Source organism: Rhea pennata, chromosome 1, assembly GCF_028389875.1.
Source record: "Rhea pennata isolate bPtePen1 chromosome 1, bPtePen1.pri, whole genome shotgun sequence".
Taxonomy (NCBI): domain Eukaryota; kingdom Metazoa; phylum Chordata; class Aves; order Rheiformes; family Rheidae; genus Rhea; species Rhea pennata.
The window spans coordinates 10,336,076-10,360,664 of record NC_084663.1 but is presented as its reverse complement, the minus strand read 5'-3'; the positions used below and the strand labels follow the sequence as shown (position 1 = coordinate 10,360,664).

General features: G+C 36.4%; 1 protein-coding gene across 1 annotated transcript in view; it reads right to left on the bottom strand.

The window, feature by feature from the left end:
• The window catches only part of PCLO (piccolo presynaptic cytomatrix protein), a 364,298-nt gene that overhangs the window by 326,891 nt on the left and 12,818 nt on the right, over positions 1 to 24,589 (bottom strand). The window contains exon 3 of the mRNA XM_062597873.1: positions 15,731 to 17,137. Within this exon, the coding sequence (XP_062453857.1) occupies positions 15,731 to 17,137 (1,407 nt within the window). The remainder of the gene's footprint in view (positions 1 to 15,730; positions 17,138 to 24,589) is intronic.

Below are 24,589 nucleotides of genomic sequence, written 5' to 3'. Positions count from 1 at the left end.
TACAAGAATGGTTTATTGTCTCACTCAGGAAACTGGGTGGAAGTATAGGGATACTGATACTGGCTAAACAGAAAGCTCACGGTAGAGGTCAAGTACAGAAGAAGACCACATACAAGAGGGATAGGCTGCAATGAAGGAATTTAGAAGCATTGCCTAGGCATGTAAAGCTCAAAACTAGGGCTGAAAATGTCAAGGGACACCAAGGACAGCAAGAAGCTTCTACTGCAAAACAGGTAGCTGGACTGCTGGCTGAACTTTGTCACCATCACCAAACATGTTCTGCTTGTCTTGTTTGGATACCGGGGGCTGCACCCCTCATCAGTGAGGTCACTGTCTTGCTGTCACCTTCCACTCTCTTTCCCTTATGAAGCAGCCCATCTTGCTGACAGCTGACAGCAACCGACAAGGGTCTCTGTAGCTCTGCCACTAATACAAATGGAGGTATAAATGCATATTAGCACTCAGACATCTTGTTGACCTCTTTGAATTCAGCATTACGTGGAACCATAGTTCAAGTGCTACTTCAGATGTTGTGTCTTCAAAATGCTCTTCAATAGCACTACTATTTCAAACTGTCATTCTTCCAATCTGTTTCTCTAAATTCTTTTTCTTTTCTTTTTTTTCTTTTTTTTTTTTTTTTTTTAACCTCCTGGCAGTAATGTGCATAAAGGATTTAAAACATTTTCTAATTTATTTCCTTATATGAGACATGCTTCCCAATACATGAAAAAAAAAAAATATGTAACTGCAAATTTAGGAAAGTTTGAGGCAAGATCAAAAGAGTATTAAGCAACCATCTAGAAGTTCCTATGACATCCTCTTTTTTTTTCTTTAGCAATTATGCCTATGTGAGTAAAATTTCTAACCATAAACAATTACACATCTTGAAAAGTTTTCACTCTGCACTAAATCATTGCACATAGAAATAGAGTAGCACATTGAAAATCAGCATCCATTACTTCAAGTGATTGTGCCACATTAGTCATCTTCCTAAAAGATTTTATTCATCATAATGGTCTTTACTCATGAAAAATGAAATTTGTCACCCACTTTCCTAATGAGCATTTTCTTTCTTTTTGAATAGCCTAGTCATTTATAGGACCTTTTAGGATGAAACACTCCTTTAAAGGACTAAAATACAGCACTAACTACCCTACACATAAGTAGTAAAGCTAAAATAGATCAGATTATTAATGAGAAAGTTTACTGCTCGCAAGACTAAGACATGTGATGGTAGTTTTCAAAATGTAATCCTGAAAACTGTAATTCTGAAAGTGCTATGTTCAGGGTTTTAGTGCATACGTTTGAACATATCTGAAGGTTGCTACTAAATAGAACCAAGTTTCTCACTTACCTAATCAGTTTAGAGAATAAAGCTCTGAAATCTTAAATATCACTGTGAAATCATACCCCAGAACATAGAATGTAAGCCCTTAAAACAGTATTTATTTCTGTTTCTGTTGGTTTCTAAGGTGGGCTAGTTTCAGCCACATCCCAACAGATGGCTTCTAAAACTAAGAGACATATTTCCATTGATGTAATGGAAATTCCACTGATGTAGCAGTCACTACATGAGGCTGATTGACCTGTGCTAACCTCTCAGAGTAATCAGAGTAATTTCTAGTAACTCCTGGAAAGTTAATCAAGGACAATGACATTTATAGTACCTATTTGATTGGTTTTGAGAATCCTGTCTTCTAAAAAGACTTCACTGAAACTTCTAAAATTTACTTCAGCTGCCTCTCAAACGGACATGAGGAATATCTTCTTAAAAGGAGGAGTTTCAGTTGCATGACAAAAATAAGAAATATTATTTCCAATAGCAAGGTCTACAGACTTCTTGCTCTTTTGCCACAGTTCAACTAAGAGTTTATCTTTAAATATTTAGTGGGGGGGTTTTTTGTTTGTTTCTTTTTTCCCTAGTTTACAGCTTTAATCTCTCCAAAAGCGGGTTATATCAGTTAGAGTCAGCAATACAAATTCCTGATCAGTCTAGACTAAATGAAGGAAGTAGATTACATTTGAGGTCACAGAAGTATAATGCATTATTATTCTTGATTAGGAAATACCTTCCTACTTATTTTTACTAAGAATCTGTCTATGGAGGTTCTATCACTTATAAACATATGAGCAATTTCTGCAATCAATCCTATCATTCATATTTTACTCCCAAAATGTCTTCCCGAACTAAAATTTTCCCTGACTTCTTCCCTTATCTCACCTTCCAAAGCAACATGGCTGAATTATTTTAATATGCTTGATAGGACTGTAGTGACAGACACTCTGTGGCAGGAGTGCGAGATTACTTGTCCTGTGCCCTTCCTTATTATGCTTCTCACCAACAATTTAAACATATCGTTGTAGTTTTGAAGCTTTGTTAGCCTTTGCTGCCACAACTTTTCTACCTCCGGTGGACGCTGCAAAAGCTAAAGAAATATATATATATATATATATATATATATACATATATATTTTTTCCCCCCACTGTCCATATAGCACTCACAGATTGATGTTCCTTTTTTAGTACCTTCCTGTGGGATTAAAGACTGATTAAAGACTGGACAGAGTGAAGAGAGGCTATCTTCAATAACTGATGATATGGACTTCACAACTTACAGCCTTCGTGGATACTAGGCAAAATGCCTGCTAAACTAAGCTGATCAATTTGTGCCTGATCATTAAAATCTCCTCCTGTGACTGTCTGTCAATCTTTGGATTATATCTTTCTACTTTTATCTTTGTAGGTCATGCATAATTTAAACATATACTGCTTTCATTTTCCTCACTTAAAATTACATTACAGTGCTTATTTGGGGCCTGAATCAAAACCTTATGAAGCCAATGGACCTCCTCTATCCCTGCCATCTACCCACTACGACAGCTTACTTGATTTTACTCCTTCTGTCCATATATGAGTAGGGCCTTCAAATTTTAGCATCCAAGCTCTTCACAGATCAGACTTCTGGCCTTTTTGACTGAACAAGAATACAATTTCACCAAAATTTAAACCAACTAGCAACAAAGTATAAGCAATAAGTAACAGTTTGCAATCCCCACTGAAAATTAAATACTGAAGCAGAAAAGAGGTCTCATTTGCAATGACTTCTTGTACTCTGCCTCATTTACTACATCAGTTACAGGATTTTGCAATATATTTTAACTATAATGAACTCCAAACTTTAAAAGAGGTCCAGAAATGTACACCATCTTCAGACATGTGAGAAAGTGGTATAGAACGCAGACCCATGCACTTGAATCTCCATATACTTCATATTTTTTACTACACAATTTACATAATAATATTAGATAATTTTTACAATGCTATAAATAGGTATAATAAAAATTTAAGCACAAACCTAAATCATGATATAGATAATTAAGAGTCTAATAAGAGTCCCTGTGTCCAATAACTTCATAGAAATAATTCCATCTACTGTATTCTACAATGCCGAAGCACTGGCTTCCAGTCTGCTACATTCAGTAGATTAAAAGAGTATAATTGCAAGGAAACACACTGATCTTAAATACTTTTTGTTATACTAACTTGCAGATAATTAGCTTTCTGTCATCACCTTCCTCTTTCCACTTGTCTAGTTACATTTCTCTTAATGTTTAAGAATGGATCTTACTTTTTGGTAATTAAATAAAATCTGATGTTCACACATTTAAGTTTTCTACCAAGTGGAAAATAGGCAATAAGAATAACTGCTTTAGAATGAATGAAAATAAAAGGTGGAGAGAAGAGAACCATAATCCACTGTTTTGACCAAACCACTGTTTGATCAAACATTCAACATATATCTCTTCTCAGAGAGACTTCTTGACTTGAAGACAAGTGCACAGAAATAATGCTAAGAAAACATCAGACAAGATCTGTCAACAGAAATTGATAGTTTTATATTTTTATCTGAACAGAAACTGTATATGCAAGGTATATTTTTAAATGTGAAATTTAGAAGGTGCATTAGTGAAAAGATTATTTCTAGGTGCATCTAGTGAAAAGATTATTTCTAACAACTGCTACCTGATGCTACTTTGTTGACAGGTATATTTTCTGTATGTGTAAATTCAAAGTATAATCTTTTAAAAAGGAAGGCAATCTACTGCCACATCTTTATATTCACTTTTATTCACTTCCTTTTTAGTCATGGCATTATGTAAATAACAAGATTATAATGCATGAAGAGAGGCTCTTGAGCAAAGAAAACCATTACGAGGACACCTTGATCTTTCCTGCTCTCCATCACAAGCATACAAAAGTTTAGTATCCTATGGAATTCAATGCTTTTGAATGCATTTTTCAATTATTCCTCCCAGACAATGAAGAACTCTTTGTAGAATGTATGTAACCAATATGAAACTAATTAAAGGGGATATTAATAGTCTAAAATACACACAAAATTAATCCAAGTCATGAGGGCAGAAATAATCAACTGAAAGAAATCAGAAGGAAAAATGCCATCTAAGTACTGCAATCACTATCACTGCTTCAGGAGTTCAGAAAGAAAATTAGCATAAATTTTCCTAGATATGCTCTAAAAATTACATCGTTCATGCTGATGAAGACCCAAACATTTCACCCTGAGTCCTGTTATAACTATAACAGAGTAATAATTATTACTGATCATTAAGTATGTTACTGAAAGAATGGAACTTAACAATATCTGCTCTAGTAAAATTTCAATCTAGTGGTGATACATCAACTCTACTTTTGTGATATCCCTGGATTTAAAAAACAAGGGACCACTTTTTTTGAATATCAAGTTTATATCAAAAAAATACAGACTATGTACACATGGCAAAATTACTAGTTATATATGAACAAGTCATCCAAGCAAAACATATTATTTAAGAGCACGTAATGTCTCATAAATCCTACTAGAACATGGGGATTAACTGTAGTCATAGACATGGAGAGTTCAGAAAACACATTGTTACTGAACATTTTTTTTTCCAGCATACTTGTAAGAGACATGAATTGCTCTAAGTGTCCCCTGCTTGAGCAGGGGGCTTGATGATCTCCAACAGTCCCTTCCAACCTCAACTGTTCTTTGATTCTGTGAATCATGCCCTAGGAGGAGGGAACTTCACCCTGCCCTGCCCTGATCCTAAAACCAAGTATCATGATAAATACATCTGTATTTTCTCCTAGAAAGACAAGTAGAAGCAAGAAAAAGATCAGAGAAAGTAAGTCCCAGATCAAGGTATGGATCATGCCAATTTACAAGTATAAGTACGTGTCAAATTAAACCTTTCTTGATTTCAATTACCAATGACATAAAGAAGAAGAGAGGGAGCAAGAGAGAGCATGAATCTCACTGAAGCTTTTAATCATGACTGTAACTAATTATAATATACTAAGCATTTACACAAAAGTTCCTTTAACTTCACTATGCATTACACCTTGTTGAAAGTGTTGACCAGATTTGTCATTTGAAGGATGACAGAGCATCAACAAAATCTTACAGGTTTGGAGAAAAAGCAGCAAAATTAAATATTAAAAAGGATGTCAAATCAAATGAGAGATTATGTTTTTCTCAAAAGATCCTTTTGCTGATAAGTGATATAGAAGACAAATGGCAGTGCTTTTTCCCTGTAGAAGTCTGGGATAATACTGTAATTGAGTTCCAGCTATACTGGGCTTACTATTTTAAAAATTCACTACACAGCATAATACAAATGTACTTGGCTCAGATGTGATTCAGGACAAAATAAAAGTATGCAGTAGGTCAGCAAAAAGGTGTACGCGAAGCCTGCAAAAGAGACGTGTGGCATTAGCTAGTTCTATTTCACTCTTCCTGTAATGAGTACAAAGCCTACACTCTCAAAACCTTAACCGACTTGTGCACCATTAACCTTGATGCCAAGCATGAGTCACCTTAAATAGATGCAGCTTTTCCAAGGTGAATATTTAAAACATTTTAAACTGTACAGGCAAAAAAAACCCCAAAAACAAAAACCACACATTTATTGTATCTTTTCTGAAAAATCTAAGACAAACTGTTTAATTTATTTAACTATATAAAAAAACTGGTAAAAACAAATTAAAACAAAAATACAGTACTTTTCAAGGCTGGACTGGAACCTTAATCAGTTTAACTGTACAATTCTGATTGGAAATTAAAAGAAAAAGTAGAAAATAAGTCTATAAGGAGACACAAAAATAACATGAACAAGAAGTCAGAGCACATTGGAATCTTACTGCTTTAACCAAATTTCAGTATCAAATAGGCTTTTGATAAAAAAATAGTGTCTATCTCAATATAAAACAATTTTTTTAAATATGAATAAGTGTATCTCATAGTCTTTTCACAAATGTGAAGGACAGGATCATACCGTAAATGTACAAAGAGATAAGGGCTACTTAATATCTTGAAAATGATAGTTATGAAAGAAGTATCAGCATTTAGAAAAATGAATATTTTTCTTCATTATATATAAAAGGAGATATGAGTACTGATTGATTATAAAAGTGATATTAAAAAAAAATTTCAAAAGATTTGTATTGGCTCAGACTACTACATTGAAACTGATATGAGTTTCAGAGTTCTGACATTATCTTTGATGTATTCCTATAGGAAAATCCTTTGAAGAATTAGAAATGCACCTACAGTTTTGGCACAATTTATTCATCTAACTGCTAGGACACAATCTCCTCAAAAAGCAGTTACATTCATTAACATTGAAAATTTAAGGACAAGATTCCTTATACTCAGTCTCTAATACCTCTTTACATGACAACTGGACTATTTCCAACATGAAGGCAGTTTGCTAAGGAGGGGAGAAAAAAAATGTGAAGATTACTAGCTCAGGAATACTAAAAACAGAACACTACCATATGGTCTTTTGAGTCTTGTCCTCAGAAACCTAGGTTACATCACTATTTGAGTGATTTCCCTAACCTTCAAAACATGAAAGCAAAACTAGCATCCTTCTCCATTCTTCTCAGTGAGTGTTCTGGTCTGACACAACCTAATGGCTATTTCCCCTCCCCCCCAATTACTGCAAAAAAATATATAACTTTTGTTTTTCCTGATGCATTACTATTTTCTTCAAAATTCAGATGGAACAGTTTAGTGGCTGCTGATCTCTCTCTTCAGCATCAGTCCATGATCTCCTGCTTCAAATGCTGTAGGACAGCAACTCAGACAGCTTACTGGTATGAATTTAATCTCTTTTCCACAGTTATGCAATGGCTTAGATTCCCCACAAGCTCCACCCTTTCTCTTACTAACACCAGAGGAATGAAATTTATTCATAAACGATATCAAATTGAAAGCCAGGTTTATTCTCATTCTGCTGAATCATACTCATTTCAACAGTACTCAAAAAACCCCAAACAAACAAAAAAAAACCCTCTAGTTAGTAATTTTCAAAAGATACTTAAATTCTTTACATATAGCATGAATAGCATGGATAGCATGAATTAATATTGTGTAACACATAGGAGTCAAAGAAGTGCCTCATCTTGCTCACTCTTTCTTTCTATTTTAAGGTTTGATTAATCACTTTTACTGATGGTCACATATCATGCAAGCAGTTACAATTAACTGCACAACACCTTTGATTATACTTGTGAAATCCCATTAGGTTTAAATCACCACAGTAGTGTCACACAAGTGCTTTTTAGACCTGCTTTCTGCACAATATTAACCTTTCCTTACTGCCGTACAGCCATGCTGTTGATGAACATTAGCCTTTTGGTCAGCACAAGAGTGGCATGAAATTTTAAACAGAGGCAATCATTAGGATTTACTAGCCGCTGTAACAATATGAATAGTTAAATTATTCAAGAAATAAGGTCACTACCAAATGCATGAAAACTTTTAAATTTACAGTATTTTTTCAGATCTCTTCAGAATTTCATTAAATATCCAAAGTTTAGATATTTCCATCTAGTTCTAATAATTTGACTATTACATTAACAAATATCCAATGAAAGGATTTTCTGTATCTGAGAAAAGAATATTTATCACAGACATTAAAACAAAAAATCAACCAACCAATCAAGCAAAAATTTATTCTAGCATTTCTTCCTAAAAAGAGCATCAGCTTTTTATTTTTTCAGGATGAGAAAAAATAATTGTTTACAAGTTTCCCCTACAATGACTTTATGAGAATATCAAACCAAGTGAATGTTCTGATATGAAAACTGTAAATATTTTTCTGATTACAGAGGTTCAGACAGTGCCTGTCTATATTATTAATGGAATCAGACAGTAATCATTGTCTTATTAAGGCATCTGGGCTGGGCAATGTTTACTATGTTTTTTTGTCTGTTCACTTAATAAAAGTGGGTCAAAGTATTTTAGAATCCTTGAGTCTTGTCTTCAAGTCACTGAATCTCACAATATTTAAACTTCTTAAAATAAACACTTTTATTTCTCAGTAAAACAAGAACAAAAGTATATTATTCTTTGATGTAAAATAAGTTTCAAAAATAAAATCTCTTTAAAATATTATTAAAAATTATAAAGTTCATTAGAATATGCCAAACATAGATGTTATTAATGCCAAGCTAGCTTTCAGAAGACTTCTTCCTCACTTAATGACAGGGGCATCAACCAAACTTCTAATGAATTATGAAGAAGAAAATCATCTGGCTCAGGGCCAGGTCAGTAATTTTCCTGATTATCTGCTTCAGGTCTTGCTCCTGCTTGACCCTCGCTAATATTCTGGTTCTATAGTCCATCTGATTTCCTAATAGCATGGGGGAAAAGCAGAACACACACAGGATCAGCACTGAAAGCTCTATGCTAATCATTCACCTAAGCCTTCGTCTTTGAAAGCATAAAGAAATTGAGATTGGACTAAATTTACATAGGCAGAGAATTCAGCGCACACGAACTCTAAGTTGACGAGGAAAATGGCCAGATAGACAGGAGCTGCATGCATGTCAGCAGCAGTGCTGCTGCTGGCATCCTTTTGGATTTCACACCATCAACAGCCATTGCAAACATTAATAAAAGCCATCTGGCCTTTCACAGGTTTATGTCTATGCATCATTGTTTCAACAGTATTTAACCTTCCCCAGAGTACTTGCTTTTGAGAGACAATTCGGAAACTTTTAGAGGTTTGAATAAAGAAAACAAGCAGCAGGCAATTAATTGTGATAATGATGCTTCCAAAGGTCAAATTATTACTTTGAGGAATTATAATAGTCTTTTTTTTTTTTTTTTTTTTTTTTTTTTTTTTTTTTTTTCACTCCTCATGCTTAGTTCCAGGAAAACTTCTCCAAAATTCACAAATTTTATGGTCGTAAACATCAAAGGAAAAAAAAATAGCATGAATCCAAATTTGCAACTAATGCATGTATGTAACTAGTAACTCTGGAGATCTAAAGTCTTACTTTCAAATTCTGCCCCAGGATTAACCTCAGGTTCAGAAGTAACAAAGATAACCTGAGTGGCAAAACAATAAAATTACCCTAGTATATAACTCACTTGTGACGAACTGCCCTACTGAAATGCAAGACATTAGCTCATGGAGACTGTTGGGGGAAAGTGCAGACGTTTTCATTTCCCTCCACATGAGCAAGGAACTCAAACAAAATCGTCACAAGATATCTAGCAATTATTAGCTCATCTGGGTACAGTGTGCAATGCTTGATTTTACTTCCCCTACTGAACCTAAAAAAAATGCAAAAACATGGAGTTTTGATGGAGATCTGGAGACAAGAACCTGGGCTCTAACATCACAGTATCAGGTTTGCCCTGGGGTGGGAGTCCTGAAGTCACATTGTATATTTGCAAATCTATTTTGTAAGTAATATTATCAGAGAGAAAAAACTAAGCAAGCCACCAGCACCTTATATCTGAGTAAGAGCAGCCTTTTTTTTCCCCTCTCCCTTTCTCTCTCTCTCTCTCTCTCTCTCTCTCTCTCTCTTTCTCTCTTTTTTTTTTTTTAAAGTGGTCATTACCAATATGTTTGGTGCCAAACGCACCGCCTCTAGTTGAGCTATACAGATACATGCCAAAATCAGATCCCCAAAGGCGTTTCATCTAATAGTTGTATTTCAAAGGGATTTAAACAGAAACTGGCCACTGCTCAAAAGGAGTAGTTCAAGCCATGTGCAAAAGACAGAAGTTCAGGCCTCTAGAGAACTGTCAGGTCAAAGGAAGGAATTTTTGGAACACAGCTTTAGATCTAGGAAAGGCTGTAGGCTTCTAACATGTATTTTCAAGCAGCCTAGACAACTCAAGTCTGCATCTTACAGCATTTTATTACCTTTGCAGCTATGGTTACCAGAAGATTAACTCTCCTGAAGAAACTTCAACCTTATTTCAAAGGTGAATTCAGGCACTAAACATATTTTCCTACATGCATGATTTACAAGTGGGAAGAGATAGTTGTTTTGCTATAAAATAAATCTCTCTTTTAATATTGAGTCTATTATACATATTGAATCAGTTCAACAAGAAAAGCAGGATACTTCATTTGGAGTTTAATTAGTTTCATTCTGATAGTTGAGAAATACACCGGGGCTTTTGTCATCTCAAATACATTATGTTTTCCATGCCAGATTTTATCTTTAATAATAATAATAATTAGTAGTTTTAACATTTTTTCTCAATTATAAAGGCTTATCAATAGATAAAATTTCCATAAACTTTAATGAATATATTATGTTAACCTGTTTATTTCTGTATGATTTAGCTACTGTTATTAAACAATAATAAGGCTCACTTTTTTACAACCAGATTTTGAAGATGAGCTTTAAGCATAAGGGGAATGGTAGAGGCAGAGCAGGAAAATTATGCAACTAAGAGGAACAGTTGTTAGTTTTCTCTTTGTACCTTAAGTGAAAACACTTCTTCACTCTGTATCCCAGACACTATCTGTCTCCAAAACAATTCACCACTAAACACAATAGAAGAGATACAAACTTCTAATAGAAGTCAAACCTGCCAGCTTGCAAAATGGTCTAAACTTTCTCAAATAGGCAAAACATGAGAGTATAGAGTTGTTATTAAATTAAAAATAGGCAATAAGTGTCATCTGAGATGATGCAGCACACCATTCTAGTGTTTTTCATTAGAATCATGGATGGCTCATCACTTTACAATGTTCCCGAAGAGTTCCTTTAAGTAGTCTGATCTATATCTGGGCATTGAATTGCAGGGCTCATTTCACTTGGGGTAGATTTCTATTCATTTTTTTTTAAGCCCACTATTGAAGCCTGGATAAATTCCTGTTCAATTTAAACATAATGGGTCACACTTGCCGAGGGTCTTGCTCCATTTACAGTCAGACATCAGTGAAAGTTTGGAAAGCAGGAGCTGTCTGTTACCCACATCAGGGCTCACATGTGCAGTATCCTTTCTCCAGTTCCTTAGGAGGAGGTACAAGAAACCAAGAAGTATACAGGTACAAGGCAAACACCATAACAATAAAATTCTCCTCCTCTCCAAAGAAGCTTATATCAATTCTGAAATGATTACTACTTAGTGTTAATTCTCGAACTCATGATCAAGGCACTTTTTTTTTTTTTTTTTTTTTTTTTTTTAAGTCTGTTATACTTTTGAGTTTAATGATAACATTGTGTTTATTTAGAGTTTGTCTTGTTGCTTTCTCCTCTCCACAGTGTTTGTGGAGAAGAAAAAAAAAAGATCTTTATTATTTAGTTTGGCCTAATAAACAATAGTAATAAAATAAGTTATCAGGAAAGTATTTAAATTCTGTTGGTGGGTATATTAATATTTTTAAAACCTACCATACAAGCATAGGGACTGAGGAGAGACCATCAGATCACTGGCTTACGAACTCCTGCTTACAGTTTCATGCTATTGCATGCACTCTATATCAAAAAAAAAAAATCATACAGATTATAATCTCCGTAATAAACATAAGAAACATTACTATCCACATAAAATTGTTAACATCATCTATTCTGATATTACCTTTTTCAAGGAAGGAACCCTTTACAAGTCTGAGACAACGTCATTTCCTGCCCTTCCCCAGTCCTCTCTGCCCCTCCTTTATTCGGAGCAATTCTCTCCTTACTGTAGCCCCAATAAACTATTTCACACACGGAATATTTTTTACTTCCAAGCACCCTTGCAAATAATTGTATAGCTATCAGTAGACTAAAAAGTGCTTCTGTTGTTCCCTTGGCAGTCCTATTAAATTAGCTCCATTAGCACACTCACATGTACACACATTACATTTTGAGCTCTTCCTGTTCACGAGGCGTGACTCTATTAATACACTATTCTTACTTGTTGCCTGTACAGATTATGTGTTTTTTTTAAAATAATTTCTTAGCCTTTCTTTGCTTGTCTTTTAAACCATTCTTTCGTATTTTGCTACTACACTGTTTCATCGCAGGTGCTATGCTACTGACCCTGCTGCCTCAACATACTTATAGCCACGCGCATCTCTGCTCTTGTTCAATATTCTCTCAATAGCTTCCCTGAGTTTTTAATGCACAAAATGGTCGTTCCACACACTTCATTTCTTGCTCCTGCAGTTGTGATCTTGTGCTTTGCTACTAAAAATAGAACCGCTTCCAACTACCTGAGCTGGAAAGCTAATTAAAGGGCCGATAAACAACACTCCTCCCTATTGAGCAAATAGCAGGATGAGGAGTCTGTGCTTGTGCATTAGGGTTCACATAGTCCTGGGGATCTTTGAAATCCATCAAGTGTCATTTATTTAATCATTTGTGGTTGTTTGCTTCATGGGTAAATTACCATTTAAGCAAATTTGACTGTTGGATAAACAAATCGGAGAGGAAAAAGAACAAGGAGACTATTCTGAGGAAAAAAGATTCTGACCTAATTCTCAGCTTGCACAAATCAGCATAAATTCACTGAAATAAATAGAATACTGTTGATTTAGATCCAGGTAGAAGTTTAGTTCTCTTATTTTATGCAGAAGAGGAGTTATCACAGGAGGCATTCTTTTCAATGGCTTAAAAAAAGACTTTCTTAAAAGCTAGTCCTGTCACATACGGCAAGAATAAACAGATGTCACAGGGAGAAAGCACTTTTCTCCCTTTAAAGTACTCTCAGCCACATTTACAATACAGCAGCTTGTTGCCTGGAAGATATTCCCTAGTAAAAGTTTTTAAGATAGTGGTGTCCAGGGAATTTAGATGGTTTTCAGTACTTGTCAACGTAACACAGGTTTCCCTGCTCCATGGGACTGATTCTTACCATATAACTCAGTACAAGCTTTGTTAGTAACAGGATTTGAACCATCACTCAATCAATAAAACTCACCTCATTTTCAGCTGTTACTAAGGCAACAATTTGTAGATAATACATAAGCACCTGTTAGAAATACAGCTACAGCCTCAAAGAAAAACTGTAAAATACCCACTGTGTTTGTTCATCCAAAACACCTTCTGGGACCAAAAGAAAATACCAGCTTTTAGAATTGTATTTTTTTTCTCTTTATACTCTTGAATACAGAGAATAGGAACAAAAAAAAAATGGACAGGAGAGCACAATAAAGGCCAATTCCAGAAAGCATTTCTATTCTTCCTTTCTAGCCTCCAAAAAAGACTCTGACATTCTACTAAAGGCGTTAGGAATCAGCTTGCAGTAGAAAAGAGTAAGCTAGTGAGCACAAGCTTGTCATCATGTTCCTGTTGTGTAACAGGAACAGTATACTGTATACTATACTCATGCAGGGACAGAATTGCTAACTCAGGTTAAACACACTACTTGCAAAGCCTATTTGGGAGAGGACAGGATGAGCTCCCTCTTCTGTCTTCCATCATTACTCAAATGAGAGTCAGGCTGTCCTCAGCCAAGCAAGCTACCTCATGTTCTCAAGGAAGAGTGGTTTATCAAACATAAGAAAAAATGATGGGAAATGAGAAGATAAAATGGAAAAATGTGGACAGGTTTCTGAATAAATGGTATAAGAAAGAAGAGAATGCAACAGAGTTAAGAAAAAGGCAAGGAAAGGCATGAGGAAGTCAGACTACAGAAAAAAAAATCACTAGTATTTGAAGATCGGCATATTCAAAACAGTTGAAAGAGAGAATCCTCCAACAATGAGATGGGAGAAAGAAAACAGAATACTAGCCTTCTCATCTCAAACAGAAATATAGAGAGGATAAATCTGCACACTGCACCACATTCCCACACCATGACACCTAAGTCTCCGAGCTGACTTAGTCAATTCAAGCACCAGGCAACAGTCATCTTAGCACAATGTTTCACCAGAACTGATGAGTATGTGTTAGCATACTCGAGTGCTTCTGGAGAGTCATACAGACTCAGTATTTAAAACCCAAACACATGTGTGTGAGTTTGTGTGTGTGTGTGTGTATGCGCACGTGCATACACACACTTTCTATGTGTGGTTCTGCGGGTGGTTCTTTACACCCATATGGGTGGGAAGAAGCATGGTGATGAAGGAATTTGTACGTTTTGATGGATCTCAGTGCACAAGCAACATTAAAAGTCAGTGGAACTTTCTTCTTTTCAATCGCTGATAAATCTTCCTACATTTTCAGTTCTTTCTTTTTTTAAACTCTACAGAACTTCAAAGATAATAAACAATATTTTCATAATCAAACAAAAAAGTGGTGATGTGATGATAGTAGGACAAATGCTTTCAAATGTTTGGGTAAGTAGGTAGTTAAGAAAATAATCCATAAGAAAAACACATACTCAAAATATAAGTAATTTTCTTCCTGCAATTTCCTATTTCTCCCAACATTCCTAATCATCTTAGGGTATTGATGTGATCACCTTCAACCCACGGAGCCATTTCTAAGTTATTCATTCAGATACCAAACACACAACACTGACAGCTACTTTTCTCAGGTGCTGAGTAAACTGAGTTACACATTTAAACTACTTACAAGTATTTTTAGGTGGTCTGCTTTTGTTGAGTTGAAACTTGCCAATTTGATATGGAATGTAAGATATGTCTCTCCTTTCTCTTAAGTTTGCACAAAGTTTCCAATCCCCTTGCCCTTTCAAAAAACTTTGATGAGGGGGAAAAAAAAAGAAAAGAAAAAGGAGGGTAAAAAAGCGGAATTTAAGGAAACTATTGAAAATAAATTGTTTAATTCTTTTAAACATGAGTTGGTCCCACTAGATCTCTCTTAGGCAATCATGGAAAAGGTGCTTTCAAACACACATCCTTTAATTAACAAAATGGCTTTGTAAACTTTGTGTACTTTTACCATACCAGACTGGTATCACTCAAACTTCAACCTTCCTAATGAGCACCTCAACATGTACAAAGACTCCAGAGACAGAATGAGATTAATTGAATAAGCTTAGGGTTGTATTAAATGGTATACGAGGGGGAAAAACTAATTAACACGTTCCTTCATTCAATAATTGCCTGAATCAGAGGTATTGATTAAAGGAGGAAGAGTGCATATTAATGTTCTATACTGAAATTTATGAAAGAGAACTTTATCCCAGGGTAGACTGGAAAGTGCAGCAGTTTGCTCTATTGTAGTAATACTAATTTCAGAAGATTCCCTAAACATAACTAGCAATCTGCTTGTGCCTTAAAAGCCCAGCAACCAGACTGTAATAGACTCCTTTAATCTGTAAATAAATAAATAAATAACCACTGGAAGTATTTCCTGACTGTGACCAAGTTTCACAAAACACAAATATTTAACTTCAAAAGCCCTCAGATGAAGCATTCAGAATTTTCACAATAATTTTATAGCTAAAATACAGACTGGCCTCCACAGTACAGGAAACCTGCTGGTATGAATACAGAGTAAATTCAAATTACATTGCCTTACCTCAGTTATGTGTGGCATTGGGTTAAATCCACAGAGATTGCACACTACCTTCTTGCATTCTGTACATGTATTAAAGTTGGGAGGATCCTTAGAACCAATATTGAGTCCAGTTTTACAAAGGGGACAAGACACTTTAGGTTGGCTGGCCTTTTCCAGTTCTGACAACCCAGCAGGTTTTTTAGCTTCAACAGCCTGAGGCTTGCTATCTTTAGCCAAACTAGGTTTCTTTTCTAGATCGGATCCCTTAGTGGTTAAAATGCTATCCACTTTTGTTGGCTCTGACTTTTCCGTCATAAGAGGCTTGGCTTCTTTCTTCACAGGAAGAGATTTTGGAAAAGGCTGAGCCTGCCCGGCCTCTTTGGGGGGTGCTGGCGAGGCAGGTGGCTGTGATGAGGGTTGGGGTTGCTTCACAGCAGGGCTGGGTGGAGGAGGACCTGATGTCTGAGTCCCTGGCTGACCTGCTGTGGAAATTAAATTTGAGGCCTGGCTAAAGATTGAAGCTCCAAATCCAAAAAGTTTCCCAGTAACTGTTTCCTGCGGTGTTGTCGGCTGAGGCTTAGGGGTATCGGTGATACCTCCTAGATTAAGGCTGAAACGCCTTGATTGCTCTGGAGTTTTCTGAGGCTGCTGGGGCTGAGGTGTCAACTGCGCTGGTGCAGGCTTGGGCCCTGCCCCCACTTGTGGTCCTTTTAGAGTTGGTTTGGTATCAGGCTTTGGAGTTGGTTTTGCTTGTAACTTCTTAGGGTCATCTTTCACTTGTGCTGGCTCAACAGGTCTTTGAGTTTTAGCATCTGATCTAGGCCCAGGCTGAGAAACAAGCTTGGGATCCGATTTTTGCTGAGATACTTGTGGTAGGGGTTTGGAATCCGTTTTTTCCCCGGCTGGATGAGCTTCTTGTGATGGCTTGGTAAGTTCTGGTTTTGGGGAGTCTGTCACTTTCTGTTGAGCTGATGGGGGTCTGGAACCTGCTGAATCCTGTTTCAGCCCTGGTGCTGCAGAGGTAGGCACAGTATCAGTTGTAGACTTTTGTATACTGGGTTGTTTTTGCTTATCTTCAACCTGTATCAGCTTAGCTTGATCAGACTTTGGAGCAGAATCCTTTTCCTGGGAGATCTCAGTAGGTTCAGCACGAGCTTGTTTTGATTTTACAGGGGGAGACCCAGGCATGGATGGCTGTTTTTTCTGTGGTAGGGGCTTTTTTGATTCTGCTAGCTGAGAAGGATCAGGTTTTGGAGAAGCATCTTTCTTTTGAACTGGCTGTGGCTGGGGAGACGGTTTACCTCCTGAAGGTGGAATGGGTGTCTTCTGTTTGGGTGGTAGCGGTTGTGGCCCAGGCCCCTGATCTGGTGCTAGGTCACCACCTAATGCTCTTTGCATCTGGCAGTTTAAACAGAGCCATTCTTTAATCTGCAGAAAAAAGAAAACACACACACAAAATACAATAAAATAAAGGTATTGTAATTAAGACAGTTTAATACAATCAACAAAATGCTATACTATTGTAGTATACTACTTGTGGCAGTATTGCAAACCTCCACATAAATACTACCACTACAATTGCTTTACAGCTAACATTCACAGATGATTTTTTCATTCCTGTGATTCAAGCTATCGATGAGGCCCATATTTCTAACAATTTCATGTCAGGCTAGATTCAGTTTACGCACAACTGAACAATGGAGGATAAAAATCCAGCAAAATGAAAAAAATATATATTTGGAATTTCATGGGGCACAGCAATGATTCCTTTACTGCAATAATTTTCCAAAATTGAGAGAGAGGAGAGGACACAAAAATGACTAACGTAGTTCAACAATCAACTCTGCTGACTGAAAATGATGATTATAACCATAATCATTAATTATAATCATTAGAACAAAAGTAAAGGCTTAATTACCTTTAAGTCACAACTATTGAGTTCTTCACATAGCTTATAATGTTTTAAATTATAGGACACAGAAGTCACATTGGTAGTATATATGTTCCCACTGAATTAGGGACAGAGGCGTGTTAATGAACTCCATGTACTTCCATAGTCTCATACGTTACCACCAATTTCTGAGGGCAAGTATTCATTTGGAATCAGTAAGGAGCTTTGCCCAAACACTGATGGTACTTTAAAAACAATAATTGGGTTTTCCAAAATTACTTTATTACTAAAATAAGTTCCTAGGGTAATTCCCATAGGAATGCATAGGTCTATGCATACCATAGACCTATATATTGTAGGCCATTTTCCAGCATATAGGCAAAGGGATAAAGTAAATAATTTATTTACCTCTGTTCCTTGCCAATTCTACCAGCTAACAACTTTAATAATTTTTCCCTGCTTTCCATAAAGAGTTATGTGAGAAGTAAACAACACTTTCTACTAAACAAGTAAACAAAAAAACCTAAGTGGCCATCCCTACTATTGCACTGTTATCCTGCTTATTCTGATAAATATAGTGTATATACACACTTTGGAATTTGGGCTTGCAATTACTAACAACTTTACAAAGCGATGTATGATTCTGGTTCCAGTTTTAAGTTTATAGTAATCAAGTTACTATTAATAATAATGCTACTGTCTTTTGCTTTCCATTTTCAGTGCAATTTTTTCTTCAGGTTGTTTAAATAAGTCTGACCGGCTTGCAACCCATATAGCAAGTAGCTGTTAAAAAGTAAAACTGACCGAAATAAAATTGGAATTCTTCTTTCAGCTCTGCTATGAATTACTAAAGGAATTCATAGCAGTTCACAACTGCACAGGGAATCTGAGCAAGATTGCATTTAGCTTAACTTCCATTTTGGTTGATTGGTGATCAGCTCACACAAAAGTCCCCTGTCTAAGGGCCAATTTCAGTTGTAATAAATCTAAATTACAACAGCTGAGTTTCAATATTAGTAATCTAATTTCATTACATAAATAGCTACCATTGCTGGATGATATCTTCATGGTTTTCTTGATGGTTTTGAAGTTGAATCGAAAAACAAATTCCAGCCACATACTTTGAATGTGTCAGCTAACACAGATGTCTGGCTTTGGTAAAGTGACTCAAGATTTCTTATATTAGGGAGGTGGGTTCTCCTCAAGTATGGTGAAAGACAGAATTCTGTGAGGAACTTTGTAGTGGGCCTAAGTGAGGAATGCCTTTTCCCATTAACCACTGATCTTTTACGGAGATTTGGACACTGCACCTTTTCACAGTGACTCACTGCTCCTGTATTTTAAGCAAGGAACCAGCCCAAAGACATGAAAGGCTCAGAGCAGCCTTTGTTCTCCTGATTCTTTTGGCCACCTCTGCAGCTTCCCCCCCACTCCCCCCAATGAAAGTGTTGCACTTCAAAGTAAAATAATCAGTCCTTTCGGCAGGCATTAGGCGGGTTCTGAACATGCCCAAGAAATAAGATCCCTGTAAGGATATTTAGTGCCCGTCTGTCCCTCATTTTGCATTGGAACCACAGTAGTAACGGGTGTCTATCTGCTCACACTCAGCAGTTCTGAGCATCTTCCAGGAAATCTAATTTTAAGGCAATATAGGATCTTTGAGGCCCCAAATGAAGCATCTATACGATTGAGTGGGGCTACAGAAAAAGCAGTCTAATTCTTACATTTAAGGTGTACATTTAAACTGCATTTAAACTAAGCATTTAGGCATATCTTCAACATACAATCAGACTTGACCAGTTACATTATCTAACTGGAATCTAAACAAAAGTTTTCTTTACTACCATGTTCAACACAAACTTATGTAGAAGATAACCTTAACTCTCTCATCTGCTACCTATAATACATAAATGTATTTTTCTCTGCTCCAAGATTAAACTGAAGCCTTTAAAAGTGAATTTGCAACTCCTACAGTTAAACATCAAAATGGGAAATTTAGAAAGTTTTATTTTATTGGTTTTTTTTAAAAAAAAACTTTTAGTCATAAAATTCCTCCTATGCACTTCAGCAGGGGAATGAAGTATCACAACCCTAAAGCAATTATGACTTGCACATATCATCTTCAAGCAAATACAAAATTGTACAAACTGCTGTTCTTTGATTGGAACTGCAGGAGCTCAAAATGAAGTACATTACAACAAACACCGACCTGTTCTTATTTCTACTGTAATTAGAGAGACTTTCCATGAACTTTAATTGGAGTATGCTTTTGTTTAGTACAAATTGAATTTGCCTGTTTTTATGGATGATGTAAAATTTGCTATGGCTGTAGATACATAACACTTTAATTTGTGGCCATCCTCAAGCATCTTACTGGGCAGCAGTTCTCTGATTTTTCTCCATAATCTATCTCTACTAAAATTAAAAGATCTAACATGAGCATATGAGATTTTGCAATTCCTGTGTATTGTAATGGAGATTCTTCATTGTTGTCCAAGATACTAAGCTCTGCTTTTTGTACCGGCAGATTTGGCAGAGGAGCTTAGGGAGGAAGGAGAAGGAGGGAAGAAAGGAGAGGAAAGTACGTAAATGAATGATCTCCATGTCCCTCTAATCCCTGAATGGGTTTTTGACCCTTCTGATGAATAATTGCTCTTGATAACAACCTCCTAAAACACATTACAGGCACAATTAAACAAGATTGTATTTCCTACTTATTTTCAACTACACAAAATTATTCAGAATTGACTTCCAATTAATGCACCTCCAAACTACTATTATTCTTCCTAATGATAAAAAATGATTTTTGCAGCTGTTGCAGAAGAAATACTTGAGAGATTTCCTTTATCCTGAACCTCATACCTTTGAGTAATTTGTACAGGACTGTAACAGATATATTTGACATATTTCACAGCGCAAAATAAACTTTTCATGCTAGAAACTTAATACCATTTTTGTTCAGACTTCAGCTACTGAATGCAGAAAATAATACCTTGCCTTCTAACTCACTGATGTAGAAGTTAGGCCCCCTCAAAACAATATACAAATAATTAAAATGTGTCTGATTAATATATAAAATATGCCTAAAATAACAAAAATAAAAAATTCACAAAAACTCTGCTAGCTGGGAATACCAAGTGAATTTATTCATGTTTTACTAGCAACATCTATGCAGAATTAAAGTGAAGAAAATTAAAGCATCATGTTCTATAGCTCACTTTGCTTTATATATTCTATAATTAACAGTTGACTCCAATAATAAATATGAGTTACATTTCAATTCTCATCACAAATGCAGACAACACAACTGAAGAGAGTATGGCAATTCCTTTGTGAATTCATTTAGATTTCCTCTAACTATGCAAACCCATCAAAAGTAACAGGAAATCTGTTAACAAGTAAGTGCATTGATTGGCATGCTGAATTTCTGTTCTTGTAGATAATGTACGGATAGAAGAGAATCCAGCCTGATTCTAAGATTCCAGATGTTAAGTGATAAAGAAATTTTGACTTGCAAATTGAACATATTTCATTTACAAACTGCTGGCACACAACAAAAATGAAGATCTCTGAAGCCATTTTATCAGTCGTTTTTCAAAACAGAGCTATATTTTAAGATAATGGGTCTCATTCTCATTTAGACTAGTCATTTAGTACTATAAAAAGGAACTTTAAGATATGCATAAAATGCAAAGATCATTGCATTTCCACAGAAAGGGAAAGGGATGATGCTGATATTGCTCAGCTCTGCCCCAAAGCTTTATCAAGAAAATCAATTTCTAATTTGGAAACATATTAGCTTATTTGTTTCCTGACAACTTCAGAGAGAAGGAAAGTCAGAAAGCCAGACTTGGATCTTTTGACAGACATTTCTGCCAAGATCGTATGAGGAATATAGAAAATAAAGCACTAGAAGCTGCATAAAATCATAGGCTCAAGTCGGATGGTAGAATACAGCAAGAGGGAAGAAACTAGATCATAAAATCATGTTAGGAACAAGGAAGAACTATGATTGAAGATCAAAAGAAATAGGTATCTCAATGTACAACTAAAAAACTCTCCTAAAAAAGCTTGGGCAATACTATAAACAAAGTCTTCCTTCAGCACCACCCTTCAAACATACACAACAAACAAACATATTCACAGTATGAAATCTATCTTTCTCAAATGAATTAACACTACAAAATAAATATCTATACTCCTTAAAAATATCATCCTCCTAGACAAGCTCAGGAAATGTGGGTTAGATGAGTGCACAGTGCAGAAAAGCATGTAGCTGAAAGACAAAGCTCAGAGGGCTGTGATCGGCAGCACAGTCCAGTTGGAGACCTGCAGCTAGTGGTGTCCCCTGGGGCTCAGTACTGGGTCCAGTCTTGTTCAGTTTATTCATCAATGACCTGGATGAGGAGATGGAGTGCGTCCTCAGCAAGTTTGCTGACGATAGCAAGCTGGGAGGAGTGGCTGACACACCTGAGGGCTGTGCTGCCATTCAGAGAGACCTGGACAGGCTGGAGCGTTGGGCAGAGAGGAACCTCATGAGGTTCGTTCCACAAAGGCAAGTGCAGGAACCCACACCAAGGGAGGAATAACCCCATGCACCAGTGCAGGCTGGGGGCTGACCTGTTGGAAAGCAGCTCTGTAGAGAAGGACCAGGAAGTGCTGGAGGACAACTGACCATGAGCCAGCAATGTGCCCTTGTGGCCAAGAAGGCCAATGGTCTCCTGGGTTGCATTAGGAAGAGTGTTGCCAGCAGGTCAACGGAGGTGATCCTGCCCCTCTACTCAGCACTGGAGAGGCCCAGTCTGGAGTACTGTATCCAGTTCTGGGCCCCCCAATACAAGAGAGACATGGAGCTACTGGAGAAAGTCTAGTGTAGGGCTGTGAAGATGATCAGAGGTCTGGAGAATCTGCCTTATGCGGAACAGTTGCGAGAGCTGGGCCTCTTTAGCCTGGAGAAGAGTAGACTGAGGGGGGGATCTTTTCAGTATCTACAAATACCTTACGGGAGGCTGTCAAGAGGATGGGGCCAGACTCTTCTCAGTGGCGCCAAGTGATAGGATGAGAGACAACAGGCACAAACCAAAACACAGGAAGTTCTTCCCTGTGAGAGTGACGGAGCACTGGCACAGGTTGCCCAGAGAGTGGTGGAGTCTCCTTCTCTGGAGATCTTCAAGGCCCACCTGGATGCAACCCTGTCTAACATGCTCTAGGTGACCCTGCTGAGCAGGGGGTTGGACTAGGTGATCTCCAGAGGTCCCTTCCAACATCAACCATTCTGTGATCTGATATTAAAAGAAGACAAGAGAGTTCATCAGGAAACATTGTCTCAAGATGCTCAAGAATGATGGTATGTTCCAGTCAGCAGCACGTTCCCCATGTATCAGTTCCACGAACTGCAGCAATAGATATAGGCACTGTGTTTTCGTGCTAAATCACTGTTGGAGTAAACTTTTTAAACAAACAGTTTTAAAAGACTATTTTAAATGTTACTAACACCTTGAAGTTATTTTAAAACTGCTAAAATGCATTACTATATAAACTGTATTACAATGTTTTCACAATCTTAAAACATATTTCACTACTGTTTAAACTACTAATAAAAAAGCTACAGTTTGCATGTGAACTATGAGACTTTGGAAAACTTATAGCTTATATAATTTTGATTATAAAACAAAATAGTGAATATAATCTTTTGACTTTTTTTTGAATGCTAAATAAATCCCTAGAAGTTAGTTTTTACATGCATTATTACATATACATGTAATACAAATATGTATTTAAGCTGCCTCATACATAGTACAAGGAAAAAAAAAATTAAACACAGCTCAGCACACTGCATTATGCATCACTGCAATAAATGCTGATTGCTTTCATGTTTTGCATCTAGGTTTAACATATTGGAAATACATGAATGACTAAGACAAGATACAACTGTGAAGCAAGAATACAGCAAAGAAGAGGTTAATAAAGTCCATCTGGGCTGCACAGAGTGTCTAAGTGAAAATCACTGGGATTTGAAAATAGATTATTCCGTCTGCTCAGAGCAGGGCTGGGCCATCCTCCTGCCCAGTGATTACCCAGCAAACAGCATCTCCAAATCACGTGGCCTAACGTAGTAGTAAATTACAGTTGCTGGGCAACAGTAATACTGGTGCAGATGGCTCACTGCAGTTGACATCTTTAGCTATGCAGATTAATTTATTATTTACTGGTGTTAAAAACTGGACAGGACAGTTTTTCTGGGCTGATGATAAAGCAATTCAGAAATACTATAGAATATTGCCTGTTAAAACAGTGAAAAATTATTTGTCACTTATAGGTGTTATATTGCATCTTCGTGTATTTTGCTTTCATTGTGGGGTGTAGGGGGAAACCACACACACCACTATGGGGCATCAATATCATTAATGCATCTTTTCCAAATTATAAGACAGCAATGTAGGCATATAGACTTCTTCTGAGAGAGAAATAGTATTGGACTATATTTAAGAATATTCCACAGAGAAATAAAAATCCTTTCTTTCATAACTCCCGTTATTTGAGGATCTTTACAATTTTTCAAAATGCCTGTGTGAACTATGTGGACTAAAGAAACTATTAATTTGATCACACACACACACACAAAGACCCAAGTATAATCTCTACTTACATATAAACTACAGTCTTAGTAACACTGGGACATCCCAGATACACTTGGAACCAAAACAAATATTATGCACTGAAAGATTTCAAACTTTGATCATTTTTGAAAAGATAATTGACTGAACAAGGCCTGTCAGATGTTAATCTCTATTCACTGTAAATCCAGAATCACTCCATCCTCTTTTACAGAATGCCACTACGTTTATTATTGCAAGGCTAAGAATTGATATCTGAATTAATATGTTGTGAAAGATTTAAGTGCTTTATTTTTTTTTCTTTACATACCTCATGATTAAAACACTTTATGGTCAGTTCAAGTCCTTACTTTTTTTTCTGCTTTATTTTGC